General features: G+C 47.0%; 1 protein-coding gene across 5 annotated transcripts in view; it reads right to left on the reverse strand.

Moving 5' to 3' along the window:
• The window catches only part of TACC1 (transforming acidic coiled-coil containing protein 1), a 122,660-nt gene that overhangs the window by 82,186 nt on the left and 22,235 nt on the right, over positions 1-18,239 (reverse strand). The window contains exon 1 of one of the 5 annotated variants that reach the window (XM_058194478.1): positions 1,491-2,559. The exons of 3 other annotated variants lie outside the window; for them this stretch is intronic. In XM_058194478.1, coding sequence (XP_058050461.1) covers positions 1,491-1,693 — 203 coding nt within the window. In that variant the 5' untranslated portion in view covers positions 1,694-2,559. Of the gene's footprint in view, positions 1-1,490; positions 2,560-18,239 lie in introns of those variants that run through there. One more of the 5 variants, XM_058194479.1, reaches the window with a different exon arrangement.

Raw genomic sequence — 18,239 nt, forward strand, 5'->3', positions numbered from 1 at the left:
AAGCCCATTTTCGCTGGCAGAGCACACGGGCACCACAGGCGCCCACAAGTGACGTCAAAGCTGGCCACGCCCACCCTGACCACCCTACCCACCCATCCCGAGGTCAAATACAAGCCTGATGCGACCGTCCACGACATTGCGTTTTTGACAACCCCTGCTCTAGATGCTAATTGCATCTTGTTCTAGACTGACCAGAGATGGTTAATGACGAATCAAGGAATCAACTCTCTGCACATACACGCACACCCCCAAAATGATGATGTCGGAAAGGCAAAAAAGTTCAGCTCCAACCCATCGGCGGATCCCAGGAGCAGAGGGCACGTGGAAGACAAAACAGTCACTTCTCTCTAGAATTTACTTCTGGACTCAATTAAAGCCGTTTCAGAGATTACGTGGCAGCCTGGATGCATCAGTGTGTGTGTGTGTGTGTGTGTGTGTGTGTGTGTGTGTGTAATGTGTGTTTGTGTGTGTGTGAGAGAGAGAGACCCATCATCTAGAACTGCCAAGGCAGCTGTTCTGAGCAGGGCAAGGAAGGTTGACGGAAAACACTCACCACTCTCTCAAAGAGATAGCTAGAAGTCCCACTGTTGCTTCAGCCTCTGGATCAGCTGCTGAACCCCAAGATAAAACAGACCAGGAAAACCTCAAGGCTGTCAGAAGGTAAAAGCTCCCCGCATATTTGGGAGAAGCCCAGAGCCACGTTTGGCATCCTGATGCGCTTCAATCCCAGCAGTGTGTCATTTGGTGACACATTCGTGGCCCCGACGACTCACCAGGGCTTTGGAAGCCAGATGTCCAGATGTGGCAAGAAGGCCGTCTCCCCGAATCAATGGCTAAACCCCTCAATCACAATTAGAGGCTAAGCGGAAATGACGAACCCCTAAATCGTGATTAATGGCTAAGCGAAAGCAAAAAAAAAAATGAGACAGCCTTCAGGGCCACCCTTATTGCGCCGTAACCGTGACTTGCTACTTTGGGCTTCGCCATCCTGAGGGCTTCTTAACCACGATTTGTGGTTTATAGCCTGTTGTTCCCCCAACAATGGCTAGCGTTGTAGAAAAAGCCAAGGAAGCCAAACTGTCTCCTTCCCCCTCCTTCCATCTCTCTCTGGAATGCCCAGCCGAGACGAGAGGCGAGACGCCCAGACACGCGTGTCATTTGCCCCACGGAGTCAATCCCCCTGCCAGGCGCCCTGACACGGTTGTTCACAGGTTTTGGGGTTTTTTTTTTCTCCTTTTACCGGACGCGTAAGGCGACCCCGCTGAAAAAGAGGGGCTTGGCACCGAGTCCCACACCACCCACCCACCCAAAAAAAAAATCCCCAGGTGCGCCCGGAGGCGCACAACCCGCCACTCCGCTTGCAAAGCGGTCCCGGCCCCATCCAGCGCCCCGCTCTCGCCTGACCCGCGAGCCCGACTCGTGTCCTCCTTGGGGGAACGTGTGAACCCCACCACCCACCCCCTTTCAAGGGCAGCTGGCCCCCGACTTGCCTGAGACTCAGCGACTTGGTCTCCGCCTGCGCCGCCGCCGCCTCTTCTTCCTCTTCTTCGGCGTCCTCCGCCGGGCCCCGCTCTCCGTCGGCGTCCAGGTCATCCCGCTCGAGGTCCGGGGCTCCTCCGCCTCGCACGGCCGACCAGGTCCACTTGGCCCACTGGACGGGCGAGAGGAGCTGCCAGGAGGTGCTGAACGCCATCGGCGGCGGCGGCGGGGAAGCGCTTCAAAGATGGAGAGGCTGAGCCAGCGAGCGAGAGACGAGGGGAGCGCCGGGATTTTCGGAGCCGAGCCGGCGCGGATGCGGTCAGCCGTGAGCCATCGCTTCTCTCTCCCCGCCTTCCTCCGCCCCGCCTCGCGTCTGGCCGCCGCTTCCTCCCTCGGAGCAAAGAGCGCCGGGTGCTGCCTTTCCGCGGAGGCGCGCCGGTGAGTGCTGGCAGCTCGCTCTGCCTCCGGCCACGCAAAGCAGCCGCCCCCCTCCGCCCCTCTGGCTTCTCTTCCAGGGGTGGGGGGACTCTGGTTGGCTTGGCTGGCCAGAGGCGTGGGGAGGGGGGGGGATGATGGAGAAGAAGAAGAGGAGGAGGAGGAGGAGGAGGAAGAGGAGGAGGAGATCGTCCCCGCCCGCTCACTCCGTTCCCACGTTCGCGGTTCCTCCGGGCTGGTTGCGCAAGGCTGGGCGTGCTTCCCGATCGCGTTGGCTGGCTGCGAGGGCGGAGGGCGGCCGTCCCAGGTTCAACCCACCTCCAGCAAACGCAGGTTCAACCCACCCCAGCCAAACGCAGCTCCTTTTTGGAGTAAGCTAGGGGTGAAATCCAGCAGGTACTGACAGGTTCTGGAGAGGCGGTAGCGGAAATTTTGAGCAGTTCGGAGAACCGGTAGCGGAAATTTTGAACAGTGCGGAGAACCCATAGCGGAAATTTTGAGCAGTTTGAAGAACCTGCATCAGAAATTTTGAGCAGTTTGGAGAATTGGTAGCAGAAATTTCGAGGAGTTTGGAGAACCTGCAGCAGAAATTTTGAGCAGTTCGGAGAACCTGTAGCAGAAATTTTGAGCAGTTCAGAGAACTGGCAAATACCACCTCTGGTTGGCCCCGGAGTGGGGTGGGAATGGAGATTTTGCAATACCCTTCCCCTGCCACGGCCACCAAGCCACACCACGCCCACCAAGTCACGCCCAGAGAACCGGTAGTAAAAAAAATTGAATTTCACCACAAGAGTAAATGCGAATTAAAGGCTGGCAAGGAGGAGGAGAAGAAAAGAACTGCAGGCAGAGCAGGTACCCTGCGTTCTGGCGCACGAAGGTCCCCTTCAAATGTTACATTTAGGCGCAGGCTTAAAACGCAGCCTTTCCCCCACACACACACACACACCCCTCTCCAGTAGTGGGTTTCCAAACTTTTTACTACCGGTTCTGTGGCTGTGGCTTGGTGGGGGTGGCGTGGCTTGGTGAGCATGGCAGGGGAAGGATACTGTAAAATCTCCATTCCCTCCCCAATCCAGGGGAAGGATACTACAAAATCCCCATTTCCTCCAGATCAGCTGGGAGGCAGAGAATAGATGGGGGCGGGGCCAGTCAGAATTTTTACTCCCAGTCCTCCGAACTACTCAAAATTTCTGCTACCGGTTCTCCAGAACTGGTCAGAACCTGCTGAAACCCACCTCTGTTCCTCTCTCTCCTAAGTACAGCAACACGTACAAAGGATGCCCCAGAGGAGCGGTCACCAATCAATGGTCCACGGACCACTGGTGGTCCACGAAAAAATCTTGGTGGTCCGCTGAAAAATTATTTGCATTTTTTTATATTTCACTAAATACTATTTATCTTTTTTTAAAAAAATCATATTAGTGGTGCATGTGATTTAAAGTCATGAACTTACTGGTCTCTGAGGTCCGAAAGGTTGGTGACCCCTGCCCCAGTTGCTGTCGGCTTAGGGATGGATGGCAAAATGCCTGTAGGAATTTAGCACCCACCCCCCTCCTAGAAGAATGAAATATTTTAGAAAATACTTAAAAAGGCAGAATATATTTCCCTGGATGAGAAATGGAGAAACATGTTTTAAAGACAAAGCAGCTCCCTGCAACTTCCTGCCACCCCCCACCTTTGTCAATGGGCCATCATCTGCATCATAATAGAACCCATCTAGCAACTGAAACTCACCACATGGCACCTGGGAAGATTACATCAGCCAGCAAGGCTAGCTAAAAAACCCCACCCCCTGGGAGTCTGACAGCCAATCAGGGTACTCTTCTTGTGCCCCAGAAAGTTCAAAGCTCAGAAAAAGCATAAAGCCAGGGAGCACACAGGATCTCAGCCCTTTTCTGTTCAGGATCTCAAGCCATGTGATCCTGACCACCATTAAACCATCTTTCCAAGCAGCCTCCATGTTTCCAGTGTCTTTGTCCCCACTTGGAACTGAACCCAGATGGATATTTCTTCCAACAATAGGTTCCTCAAACAGGAGGCATCATCAATCATCTTTGGAGATGCAGCAATTGTGCAAAAGCTGGCCACTGCAAAGTGCCTTTTTAAAAATCATTGTTTCGGCCGACGCAGAAAGAACCAACTGCACAGAAAAGGGCGTTTCAAACCCCACCGAGAACCGCTTTGGAAATGCTTGATTTTCTGGATATTTAGTTCAGCTGCTACTTCCGTTGTGTCACTTCCTTCTGACGTCACACACCGCGCACTTCGGCCACCTTGAGGAGCAAAGCGGATGCAAAGAAAGCACAACCAACAGCTTAAAAACTCACAATTCAGCTTAATGAGCTGAATTCAGTCTAGTTCAGTAAGGTCTCCAACCTTGGCAACTTTAAGCCTGGAGGAATTCAACTCCCAGAATTCCCCAGCCAGCTTTTCTGAAAGTTGAATTCCTCCAGGCTTAAAGTTGCCAAGGTTGGAGACCCCTGGTTTAGTTCACAAACCCTCATTTGATGTCTATGCTGGCAGGATGTGGTTTCCTAACAGGACACACTGATGGATAAGATAACCACAAGAGCTCCGTGCATATGATTCATTATATTGAGAGGCATCTAGATTGTTGGTAGACTCAAATGTCTTGGGTGAGCTACATATCTCTGGAGCAATGGGGGTTGTTGTTGTGTTGCTTAGTTTTTTGTGTCCCTTGAAGACTATCCATCCAAGTTGAATTTGGTGGACTTGAAGTTCTCTTGGCTTTGTTGCATTCCAATATTCAGGGCTTTTACCCCTAGCAAGATCAGTTGATGGGAAGTGACAAAGAGCTATAAAGGAGCTGGGATGTTCCAGTAGTTAGAATGCAGCATTGCAGGACAGTACTGCCCACTGCCAGTGGTTCGATCGTGACTGGCTCAAGGTTGACTCAGCCTTCCATCCTTCCGAGGTTGGTAAAATGAGGATTCAGTTTGTTAGGGGCAATAGGCTGACTCTATAAACCGCTTAGAGAGGGCTGTTAAGCACTTTGAAGTGGTATATAAGTCTAAGTGCTATTGTTGCTCCTCCCTCCCTCCTTCCCTTCCTTCTTCTCCCTCCTTCCTTTCCTCCCTTCCTCCATCCCTCCCTTTCTTTCTGTGGTGTTACAGTGCAGAGGTAGGTTTCAGCAGGTTCTGACCAGTTCTGGAGAACCAGTAGCGGAAATTTTGAGTAGTTCAGAGCACTGGTAAATACCACCTCTGGCTGGCCCTGCCCCCATCTATTCTGTGCCTTCCAAGTCCCAGCTGATTGGGAGGAAATGGGGATTTTACAGTAATCTTCCCCTGGAGTGCGGTGGGAATGGAGATTTTACACTGTCCTTCCCCTGCCACGCCCACCGAGCCACGCCCACATAACCGGTAATAAAAAAATTGGAAACCCACCACTGGCACAGAGGTTAGAACGAAGACTGTCGGGACTGCCATCCTGCTACGCCATGCTTCGCTTACTGCCCATCTGCCATACACAAGGGGGGGGAGGGGATTGTGGGGTGGGATATAAGGGGGGAGTTTTAGCATGAGAAGAATTGAAAGTACTTCTTGTGCCTTCCTGTGGGAGGTGCCAACCATTCCAAGGTCAAACTGTGGAATGGCAGAACCATCCAGCCCTGCCAAGCCGGGAACTTTTGCCTAAACAATTTATTTGAATATAATTGGACAGTTAAGAGACAACCAAGGGGAAATAGAGGAAAAGTTAACCACATACTTCAGGCGCGAAAAGCTCAGATCCGGCTTTGCTTCTGTGTAACCGCTTGGCTTTAGCAAAGTGTACTTTCGTTAACAATGTATCTGGGGAATTTTTCTTTTCTAACTGACGGAGTTGGGATGGCTGACAAGGGCTCTGCTCTGAACAAAACAAAGCAAGGTCTTTCTACCATGAATGACGCTTAGGAGCCAAAACTCTCCGGGTCTTTCAGCCAAGGTTGTCCTTGCTTTTCCAAACTCCCCCTATGAGGACCCCCTGCCACTTAAAAAGGATCCAGCATTTTGTGCCAAGAGAAAAGTCAGCCGTGTGTAGCAGCTGCCAAAAAACCCAACACAGTTCTGGGCTGCATAAACGGATAGAATCAAGATCACGCAAAGTGTTAGTACCACTTTATAAGGCCTTGGTAAAGTCACACTTGGAATATTGCATTCAGTTTTGGTCACCACGATGTAAAAAAGATGTGGAGACTCTAGAAAGAGTGCAGAGAAGAGCAACAAAGAGGATTAGGGGACTGGAGGCTAAAACATATGAAGAACGGTTGCAAGAACTTGGTATGTCTAGTTTAATGAAAAGAAGGACTACGGGAGACATGATAGCAGTGTTCCAATATCTCAGGGGTTGCCACAAAGAAGAGGGAGTCAAGCTGTTCTCCAAAGCTCCTGAGGGCAGGACGAGAAGCAACGGGTGGTAACTAATCAAGGAGAGAAGCAACTTAGAACCAAGGAGAAATTTCCTGACAGTTAGAACAATTAATCAGTGGAACAACTTGCCTGCAGAAGTTGTGAACGCTCCAACACTGGAAATTTTTAAGAAAATGTTGGATAACCATTTGTCTGAAATGGTGTAGGGTTTCCTGCCTGGGCAGGGGTTGGACTAGGAGGCCTCCAAGGTCCCTTCCAACTCAGTTGTTGTGTTGTGCTGTGCTGTGCTGTGCTGTGCTGTGCTGTGCGCTATGCTATGCGCTATGCTATGCTATGCTATGCTATGCTATGCTATGCTATGCTATGCTATGCTATGCTATGCTATGCTATGCTATGTTATGTTATGTTATGTTATGTTATGTTATGTTATGTTATGTTATGAAAAGTGATGCCTGGTATAAAAAATTCAAACCGGCCATTCAGAAGGAAGATTGATGTTTTTTCTTCTGCAGTGCGAAGGATGAAGGGCAGCTCTTTAGGACAACCGTCCATGGAAACATTCCCACCGCTCTGGCACAAAGCTTGATTGGGGAGCGGGAGCAGGACAACACACCCACCCAAGCCAGAAAGAAAGGAACCAAATGGACCGTTATTAATAAAACAGAGGGCAGTTTTTTTCCGCAGAGCGATGAACGTTGAGGCATGTTTTGCGGTGGCTTGCAAAAAACTCTCCTGCCAAATGAAATTAAAACAACAGATTTATCAAAGGGACTAAACAAGGACACACAGACGCTATCAAGCTGCCATTCTGCATTTACCAAATGGAGGAATTGTTTTTCCTTAAATAATTTTGCATTAAAACAGGAAGGTCCATCTTAGATCTCTAGGAAGTCCTCGACTTACACCCACGCACTCAGCAGCACTGAAGAAAGTAACTTATGATCGGTCCTTGCACTTACGACCATCGGAGCATTCCCACAGTCACGTGATCAAAATTTGGGTGCTTGGCAAACAGCACGCAATGACTACAATGGATATCTCCTGGGTTCTGAAGGAGAGGGGAATTGAGAGTGTGACTAAGTGTGGAGAGACTAGAGATTATAATTTAGGAATTATTTTAGATTATGATTGTTAGTTTTGATACCCTGCATTTTGTTCTGGGAAGTCGGGGTGGGGGTTGGGGGGTAAAGGGGAGGGGAATTGGGGGGTTGAGGGTAGAGGATGGAGTGATGGTTAATGTACAGGGATTATTGAAGATGTATAAATATAATTAATGTAGGGTCGGGTCTGCCCAGTTGCCATTTTAGAACGATGGGGAGGGAGAAAAGAGGAGAGAGTAGGAGGTAGGAAAGAGGAGAAGAGGAAGGAAGAGGGGTAGAAGAGGGAGAAGGAGTGGAGGGTGGAGGGAGGAGAGGATGTAGATAAGAGAAGGAGAGGAAGGTCTGGAAAGTAAAAGAAGGTAGAAGAGGGAAGAGTGTTAAAAAGGGGGGTGGTGACTGGGCAAGCTCGACTAATTGTATATAACTGTACATTGGATGAGCTGTTTGATATGATTGTAAAAATAAAACTTTTTTATGGAAAAAAAAATAGATATCTCCTGGGATCATGTGATCCCCATTTGAGACATTTTCACCTGGTTTCTGACAACGAAGTTAATGGGGGGGTAGCTGGATTCACTTAGTAACTGCACGATTCACGTCACAACTGTGGGGATTTATTTAACCAACCGTGGCCAAAAAAAAGGGGGCCATATAATTGGGGAGGACTCCTTTAACTCGCTTAGCAACAGAAATTCTAGTCCCAGCGTGGACATAGGTTGAACACTACCTGTTTCCTGAATATGATAATGAAATAAAGTTTTTTTTTTCCCCCTGGAATTTTTATTTTGCGGGAGAGGGATCATTTTAAATTTAGAATTGTCTTCCTTTTGGACAAAGGCAGGTAATGTCTGCAAGAAAGAACAGCCTGTATTGAAACCAATTTTTTCTCTCTCTTCTGCACCTGTTGTGACTTCAGCCCCCGAACCTGGCCCCATGCCCGAAAGTGACTCAGAAAGTGAGGGGGAAGGGCTGGTAAGGCTTACCTTGGGAGCACCGATGCCTTTGGCCCGGCTCCAGGAGCCAGAACCAGGCCAGTCAGAGGACATAATGAGGCCGTCATCCCCTGATTCCTCCCTTCCTCAGGCTACGCCTTCAGACCCAGCTGATAATAATAATAATCAAGCTTGGATCGACCCGTGCTTCAGAAGATTAGAGAGGTGGCGTCATCAAAGGGAAGGATATATATATATATACCTTATATATCACAGGATATATAAGGAGCTTTGGGACTGCTCTCACTTCTACGGGAAGCAAATTAGCTGAACTGTTTCAAAGAGAGCTGAAAGTCTTACTCTGTGAGTCATTTGTTTGAACTTTGGCAGGCAGCTGCGATTTCTCTGCCAGGACTGATAAGAGCCGTGAATCCACTGGCTGAAGGCCAGCTCGTTGCTCCGAAATGGGGAAGGAGACAGAACAGCACCACTAATATCCAGCTGCGAAGTTTCGGGGAATTCTACAACAAATGCAGAGCAAAGCATCCGACTTCATTGGGCCCTGAGGCTAATCAGATTCAAGTCAGGTTAATATTTAGATGAAACAGCATCAGTTTTTTCCGGCACTAGAAGCTAGCTGGGGAATTAATGTCTCATTAAAAGAGAATATTTATACCTCAGGGTTGAACTGTAGTGTCCTTGGTGTTCAGTGAGTTTGTTGAGTTGTTGTTGTTTTTTGCAGACGTTTCAATACCAACCTAGGTAACATCATCAGGGCACTGAAAAACCACACAGCTCTGAATTAAATGTACAAACACTTTAAAGCAGTGGTGAAATCCAATTTTTTTTACTACAGGTTCTGTGGGCATGGCTTTATGGGCGTGGCAGGGGTAGGATACTGAAAAATCTCCATTCCTACCCCACTTCAGGGGAAGGATACTGCAAAATCTCCATTCCAACCCCACTCCAGGGGAAGGATACTGCAATATCTCCATTCCCACCCCACTCCAGGGGAAGGATACTGCAAAATCTCCATTCCCACCCCACTCCAGGGGAAGGATACTGCAAAATCTCCATTCCCACCCCACTCCAGGGGAAGGATACTGCAAAATCTCCATTCCCACCCCACTCCAGGGGAAGGATACTGCAAAATCTCCATTCCCACCCCACTCCAGGGGAAGGGTACTGCAAAATCTCCATTCCCACCCCACTCCAGGGGAAGGATACTGCAAAATCTCCATTCCCACCCCACTCCAGGGGAAGGGTACTGCAAAATCTCCATTCCCACCCCACTCCAGGGGAAGGATACTGCAAAATCTCCATTCCCACCCCACTCCAGGGGAAGGGTACTGCAAAATCTCCATTCCCACCCCACTCCAGGGGAAGAATACTCCATTCCCACCCCACTCCAGGGGAAGGGTACTGCAAAATCTCCATTCCCACCTCACTCCAGGGGAAGGATACTGCAAAATCTCCATTCCCACCCCACTCCAGGGGAAGGATACTGACTGAGAATCTTCTTAAACATTTGCAAATGAAAACAGTTTGCTGAAATGTTCTTGTTATTCCCGAGACACAAACTTAAAAGTTTCATTTCTTAAGAAATGCATCAAGAAACCCAGAAGTGGTGCAAACCTAATTTTGAACACAACTGTCACAACCACGTTAAAACCAAATAGTGTTTTAGGTAGGCTCATTCAATGGTCAGCTCTTAATCAGAGTGAAGCGTTTATACCAGGGGTGAAATGTTCCCGGTTCGGATGTAGCAATGGCGGTGGGTGGTTCAGAGAACCAGTAGCAAAAATCCCTGCCCCCCCACCCCGCCCATGCCCACCCAATCGCCTGGTCGCCCACTTTCCTGCTTCTTTTAAAAAATGCTTTTAAAAGGTTAAAAAAAAGCTCTGACAATCCCAGCTGAGCCACGTGATCATCAGAGCCTTTTTTAAAAACCTTTTAAAAGCATTTTTTTACAACCTATTCGGCCAAAGAGGTTGTAAAAAAAATGCTTTTAAAAGGTTAAAAAAAGGCTCTGACAATCACAGCTGATCCGCAAGATCGTCAGAGCCTCTTTTTTTTAACTTTTAAAAGGCCGCGGTGTGGCTCAGGCTGTAAGACAGCCGTTATTAAACACTGCTGCTTGCAATTACTGCAGGTTCTAGTCCCACCAGGCCCAAGGTTGACTCAGCCTTCCATCCTTTATAAGGTAGGTAAAATGAGGACCCAGATTGTTGGGGGCAATAAGTTGACTTTGTATATAAATATACAAATAGGATGAGACTATTGCCTTACACAATGTAAGCCGCCCTGAGTCTTCGGAGAAGGGCGGGATATAAATGTAAACCAAAAAGCATTTTTGTCAACCTATTCGCCAAGAGGTTGTAAAAAAAATGCTTTTAAAAGGTTAAAAAAAGGCTCTGACAATCACAGCTGATCCGCAAGATCGTCAGAGCCTCTTTTTTTTAACTTTTAAAAGGCCGCGGTGTGGCTCAGGCTGTAAGACAGCCCGTTATTAAACACAGCTGCTTGCAATTACTGCAGGCTCGAGTCCCACCAGGCCCAAGGTTGACTCAGCCTTCCATCCTTTATAAGGTAGGTAAAATGAGGACCCAGATTGTTGGGGGGGCAATAAGTTGACTTTGTATATAAATATACAAATAGGATGAGACTATTGCCTTACACAATGTAAGCCGCCCTGAGTCTTCGGAGAAGGGCGGGATATAAATGTAAACCAAAAAAAAAAAAAAAGGCATTTTTTTGTCAACCTATTCGGCCGAAGAGGTTGTAAAAAAAATGCTTTTAAAAGGAAAAAAAAAGATTGTGCGCCACAGCTGATCACTCCCCCCCCCACGCTTGCTGTTCTACTTACCCCATGGCTCCTTTTGGCATGCACTGCACACGCATGGTGCATGGTGCGCACCGCGATGCGTGGTGCGCACAGCTAGCGAACCGGTAGTAAACCGGTTCAAATTTCACCGCCGGTTTATACTTCTTAAAAGAGATTGGTGCAACTCAATGGTACAAACCGTTGGTTTTATTTTCACGAAAAGGTGAACTCAAAAGGAATGAATCTTTTCTTTTAGCGGGGGCTGCTCCTTCCCACCGGAATAAATAAGTGTCCGTTCACAATTAAGTGCCGGCAATAACAGGATTAATTGTTTTAGGTATGGCGTTTGCTCAACCAAACTTGCCTCTGGGATAATGATATTGGCCTATCTCAAAGGTCTATGTTGGAAGGACTTCAAATAGAATAGAATAGAATAGAATTTTTTATTGGCCAAGTGTGATTGGACACACAAGGAATTTGTCTTGGTGCATATGCTCTCAGTGTACATAAAAGAAAAGATACGTTCATCAAGGTACAACATTTACAACATAATTGATGGTCAATATATCAATATAAATCATAAGGATTGCCAGCAACAAAGTTACAGTCATACAGTCATAAGTGGAAGGAGATTGGTGATGGGAACGATGAGAAGATTAATAGTAGTGCAGATTTAGTAAATAGTTTGACAGTGTTGAGGGAATTATTTGTTTAGCAGAGTGATGGCCTTCGGGAAAAAACTGTGATTTTTATATGAGAAGCCAATATGAGAAGCTACTGAAATATTTCAGCTACACAAAGGCCACAAGGCACCATCTAAGAAGTCCAAGGAAAGCTGCGGGCAAATTTTGGTTGAGGTTCATAGGGAACACAGCTGGGTTCCCCCCCCCCGCCGGCCAGCTGTTTAGCTAGCTCTCAACAAGAAGCTGCTGTGGGAAGTGAGAATCTATAATCCTGAAGGATTTCAGGAAGGAAACCCTTTCAGCCCTTCCCAGCAACCCTGCAAAATATTTCTGGTTTCCTACAATCCAGGTTATAGGAAAAGGGAAGAACCAGCGTTATATGTTGTGGCCTGTTAACCACTGGCCCCTCCAGCAGCTCAATCAAATGAGGAGGTGGGGTGGGAGTCAGGATCAGTATCAAGGCAGCCTGACAGCTGCGAGGGGGAAGAAGGAATGGAACTGGCAGAGAGAGAGAGAGAGAGAGAGAAAGAAAGAAAGAGAGGCGGAGCCTGGGCCGTCCGTCAGCACTCAGATGGAGAGTCAACAGCCCCCAGGTCTGGAGGTGGCTGAGGAGAAAGAGGAGGAACATCTGGGTCCAGTGCCTGATGCGTGGATGCTCAGAAGGCAGAGGAGAGGAGAGCAGTGGAAATCTATGAGCCGGTCCTTGGGATGGAAGAGCCACCACTGCTAGCGAAGCCCCACCGTAGCTCTGGGGATAAAAGGCAGGGGGCAGAGATGAATAGATGTGGCAGACAATTATTCATCTCTCTGCTGGACAGACTTGTTAGCCTGCATTGAGAGAGAAACTTTTTCCCAGGGCTCCTGGCGCTCCTAATAAAGGAATCATCAATTTAACTACAGAAGGTTTGTCGTTTTCGGGGAGCTGGGTCAGAACATTATTATTCCTTCCATGCAGGAAGGTATCTTAACATTCATACTTGGAATACTGTGTTTAGTTCTGGTCAGCACAATACAAAAAAGATGCGGAGACTCTAGAACCGTGATGGCGAACCTACGGCACCGCGTGCCACAAGTGGCATGCGTAGCCATATTGGTGGGCACGCGAACTCAGCCCTGGCATGCATGTGTGTGCCGGCCAGCTGATTTTGGGGCCTTCTGGGACTACCTGCAATAGGGAAACAGGTTGTTTCCTACCTCCGGAGGGCCTGGAAGGGGTGGGGAAAACCTGTTCTTTGCTCTCCTCATGCTCCAGAGCCTTTCTAGGAGCCTTGGGAGAACCAAAATGGCCTTCCCCACCTCCCAGAGCCCCCCCCCCAGGAGGCCAAAATGGCTCATTTGCCAACTTCTGGTCCCATAGGAAGTTGGCAAATGGGCTATTTCCAGCCTCCAGAGGACCTCTCGGGTGTGGGGGAGGCTGTTTGGTCCTCCCAAGGCTCCTAGAAAGGCTCTGGAGCCTGAGGAGAGCAAAAAATGGGCCTTCCATGCCAAAAGCGGGGGGCTGGGAGCGCTGGTGGATGTCACGTGCACATGCACGGGGTGGATAGAATTATCGGTGTGGGCGCACACGCGACACCTTCCCCCCGCGCTCCCCCTGCTTTTGGCACACGATGGCAAAAAGGTTCGCCATCCCTGCTCTAGAAAGTGTCCAGAGAAGAACAAAAATGATGATAAGAGATCTGGAAGCTAAACTGCAGGTATATCTAACCCAGTGGTAGTCAACCCCACAGCCCACTAGTGGGCGTTCCAGCTTTCATGGTGGGCGGTAGGGGCTTTGTGCGATACTGAAGCCCTTTCCTTTTTTTTAATTTAATTGACTTTTTTTAAAAAAATTCATAGCATTATTTAAAAACATTTTCATTAGGTTTTCATAAAATTCCCCGTGACAATTTTAATTTCTGAAAATATACTATTTGTATCACCCGCGCATAAGTTTAGTTCACGTTACGTAAGTGAAACTAAATGGCGCTATACTGCGACTGCAAACAAAAGAGCCTCATCCCAGAATAGCTCGCGCATCTCCCCCCACACCACCCAGCTGTAACAGACAAGCAGAGCTGGTAGCCGGCGTTCCCCCCCCAAACCCAACCCACGATGCGCGAGAGGCATGCGCAGACGACGATACATGGTGCATTACTGTGGAACCGGTGGGCGGTTAGAAAATTTTACTACTAACAGAGATGTGGCTCTGGTGGCTCTACAGACTAATGCAGTCTGTTATTAACACAGCTGCTTGCAATTACTGCAAGTTCAAGTCCCACCAGGCCCAAGGTTGACTCAGCCTTCCATCCTTTAGAAGGTAGGTAAAATGAGGACCCAGATTGTTGGGGGCAATAAAAGTTGACTTTGTATATAATATACAGATGGATGAGACTATTGCTTAACACAATGTAAACCGCCCTGAGTCTTCGGAGAAGGGCAGGATATAAATTCAAAAAAATAATAAAAAAGACACAAAAGTGGGCGGTAGGTATAAAAAGGTTGACTACCCCTGGTCTAACCTATCGAAGAGAAGGTTTAGTGGGTGGCTCAGGCTGTAAGATAGCCTGTTATTAAAACACAGCTGCCTGCAATTACTGCAGGTTCTAGTCCCACGAGGCCCAAGGTTGACTCAGCCTTCCATCCTTTATAAGGTAGGTAAAATGAGGACCCAGATTGTTGGGGGGGCAATAAGTTGACTTTGTAAACATACAAATAGAATGAGACTATTGCCTTACACACTGTAAGCCGCCCTGAGTCTTCGGAGAAGGGCGGGATATAAATGTAAATAAAAAATAAAAAATAAAAAAATGATCCCTGTCTTCCAGTACGTGATGGGATGTCACAGAGAAGAGGGGATTGACATTCTCTACGACCGGGGTCCCAAATGCCCGGTCTGTGGACTGGTCCAGGCACTGGTGGGTTTTGGATTATCTTACTACCAGTTCGCTGCGCACACGCATTCACTTTGCTCGCACACGTGCCTTCCATGCGTGTGCCAGCCTCAAAAACGTGCCTAAATAGGATGGCATAGAACGGGAGGCGGGGGATCCACCCGCGATTCCAAACTGGCTGAATATCACCGCTGGGTCCGTGGCATGCCAGAAATCTGGCCGCATAAACAAGCGAAGCTTCATCCATGGTGTTGTGTCTCGTCCGCTTTCACCGCAGCCGGGGCCTTCTTATCTGCTTCCGAACGCTGAGGAATGTCCTAGTATGCCTCCTGGCCCCAGCCCTGGCTCCATGCCCAGACAGGTTGAGGAGGAAGAAGTACCTCCAGCCCCCAGTTCTGGCTCCATGCCCAGGCAAACGGAGCAACTAGACCCCTCCCCTTCCCCCACAGCATGTGAGCCTGAGGAAGGTCAATTACCAACAGCTGCAGACTGGAGTGACCCTCGCTTCAGAAGAATTGGTAGGCGGCAGCGACAGAAGGAAGGGAGGGGCAGGCCTGGATAAGTGCTGAGTCATGGAGCCACACCCCATGGCCTATATAAAGGATCTGCTTTCTGGCAGTCTCTGAGTCAGGCAAAGTCTAAACATATCTTGCTGAAGTCACTTTCTGGTCTCCTGCCTGCCTTGAGGACTTTGCTAGGACTTTGGCAGAGCTGCAGAGGCACGCCTGATTCGGATTTCCCTGACCCGGCCGTCAGCGGAGGAGTGGGACACGACACATGGGATGCAGGCAGTATGCAAAACCATGCGCCCTCCAGCCCACGGAAAAACCACTCTTCATGGAACTAGTCCCTAGTGTCCAAACGGTTGAGGTCCGCTGCTCTAGGGCACCAGAGAGCAGGGCAAGAAGTAAGGGGTGGAATCTTGTTAAAGAGAGATCCAACCGAGAAATAGGGAGAAATTTTCTGACAGTGAATATAATTACTCAATGAAATAGCTTGCCTCCTGTGGGGGGTGGGTGCTCCATTACTGGAGGTCTTCAAGAAGAGATTGGACAACCATTTGACCCAGATAGTGTAAGGTCTCCTGCCTTGAGGACGGAGTTGGACTAGAAGATCTTGGCCTTTTCAAGATACATTCATCTTCTTCTTCTTGTGTCATATCCGTCATCAGATGTTGGCGATCATGTTGGCAATCTTATTTTTTTCAACAGCCACACAAAAAAGTGCTGCTGAGTTTTGTCCAAAACGGTCCCTTAGATTTTGAAACCATGATGTTCTTCTTCTGCCTGGACCTCATTGGCCTCCAATTTTTCCCTGGAGGGTTAAGTGAAGGATGCCGTATTTTCCTGGGTGTCACATCACATGTCCGAAATATTCTAACTTTCGCTTTTTGATGGCTTTGATGATTTCCCTTGGCTTTCCCAGGCGGCTTATCACCTCCTCATTTCTGATTTTGTCAACCCGGTTTATACGTAACAGGTGCCTGTAAATCCACATTTCAAATGCTTCTAAGTCCCTTCAAGTGGCTTTCTGTCCGAGACCAACTCTCCACTCCGTAGAACAGGATAGAGAAAAGATGTAACATCTGACAAGCCTGATTTTCAGTCTTAGGCTTATGTCGTGACTGCAGAAGACCATTTTCATTTTGAAGAACGCTGTTCGAGCTTGTCTCTATCCTTGTCTTTACTTCACTGATCATGCCCCAGCTTTTATGTAAATTAAAACCAAGGTACGTGATCCTTTCAACTTTTTCTAGTCGTATTCCTTCTGAATTTATCAGTGGTAAATTAAAGAATAGAATAGAATAGAATAGAATAGAATAGAATAGAATAGAATAGAATAGAATAGAATAGAATAGAGTAGGGTACGGTAGGGTAAGGTAGGGTAAGGTAGGGTAGGGTAGAATAGAATAGAATAGAATAGAATAGAATAGAATAGAATAGAATAGAATAGAATAGAATAGAATAGAATAGAATAGAATAAAATAGGGTAGGGTAGGGTAGGGTAGGATAGAATAGAATAGAATAGAATAGAGTAGGGTACGGTAGGGTAAGGTAGGGTAGGGTAGAATAGAATAGAATAGAATAGAATAGAATAGAATAGAATAGAATAGAATAGAATAGAATAGAATAGAATAGAATAGAATAGATAGAATAGAATAGAGTAAGGTAGGTAAAATGAGGACCCAGATTGTTGGGGCAATAAAGTTGACTTTGTATATAAATATACAAATGGATGAAGATTATTGCTTAACACATTGTAAGCCGCCTGAGTCTTCGGAGAAGGGCGGATATAAATTCAAATAAATAAATAAATAAAATAAAATAGAATAGAATAGAATAGAATAGAGTAAGGTAGGGTAGGGTAGGGTAGGGTAAGGTAGAGTAGAATAGAATAGAATAGAATAGAATAGAATAGAATAGAATAGAATAGAATAGAGTAAGGTAGGTTAGGTTAGGGTAGGGTAGGGTAGGGTAGGGTAGAATAGAATAGAATAGAATAGAATAGAATAGAATAGAATAGAATAGAATAGAATAGAATAGAATAGAATAGAATTTTTTGTTGGCCAAGTGTGATCGGACACACAAGGAATTTGTCTTGGTGCACATGGGTTGTTTGTTGACGACCATGATCTTGGTTTTTGAGGTGTTAAGCTTCAAGCCATATTTTTCAGACATTTCTGAGACTCTGTTGATGAGGAGCTGAAGGTCTTCATGCTTATTGGCAAGCAGAACTGTATCATCAGCATATTTTAAATTGTTGATCTGAACACCTTTTACTTTGAGACCAGCATCAATGTTTTCCAGTGCTTCATTGAAAATTGACTCAGTAGATATTAAACAAGATACATAAAAACTCCAACTCCCTAAAAACATGTTGGCTGGGGAATTCTGGGAGTTGAAGTCCATAAAAAAGTGCCAAGGTTGAGGAACATAGATGTAGAGTCTTCGTAGAGTATTAAAACATTCAAATAATAGGGGCCTCTGGTGGCTCAGCAGACTAAGTCTGTCTGTTATTAACACAGCTGCTTGCAATTACTGCAAGTTCAAGTCCCACCAGGCCCAAGGTTGACTCAGCCTTCCATCCTTTATAAGGTAGGTAAAATGAGGACCCAGATTGTTGGGGGCAATAAAAGTTGACTTTGTATATAAATATACAAATGGATGAAGATTATTGCTTAACACATTGTAAGCCGCCCTGAGTCTTCGGAGAAGGGCGGGATATAAATTCAAATAAATAAAAAAATAAGGCAATCTTGATAAACATGAAAGAGAGGGAGATAGGGAGGGAGGGTGGTTTTCATTTTCAGAAGCAAAACTCTCATTGCATACAATCACACTAAAGAGGTTTTTACCCACAACCAAGGGAAACTTTCTTGTTTATCCTTTTTTTTTATAAATACTACCCCTAACCGCACTCCCACTGTGAGACTAAATTTTCATTGGATAATCCACTTTACATCCTTTTCCTATCGACCAGTAGGGCTTTGTAAATTCATTTCCTTTTTTTTTTTTTTTGAAAAAAAAGACAAATTATATAACAGAA

The sequence above is a fragment of the Ahaetulla prasina genome, chromosome 9 (genome assembly GCF_028640845.1).
Source record: "Ahaetulla prasina isolate Xishuangbanna chromosome 9, ASM2864084v1, whole genome shotgun sequence".
Lineage (NCBI taxonomy): Eukaryota > Metazoa > Chordata > Lepidosauria > Squamata > Colubridae > Ahaetulla > Ahaetulla prasina.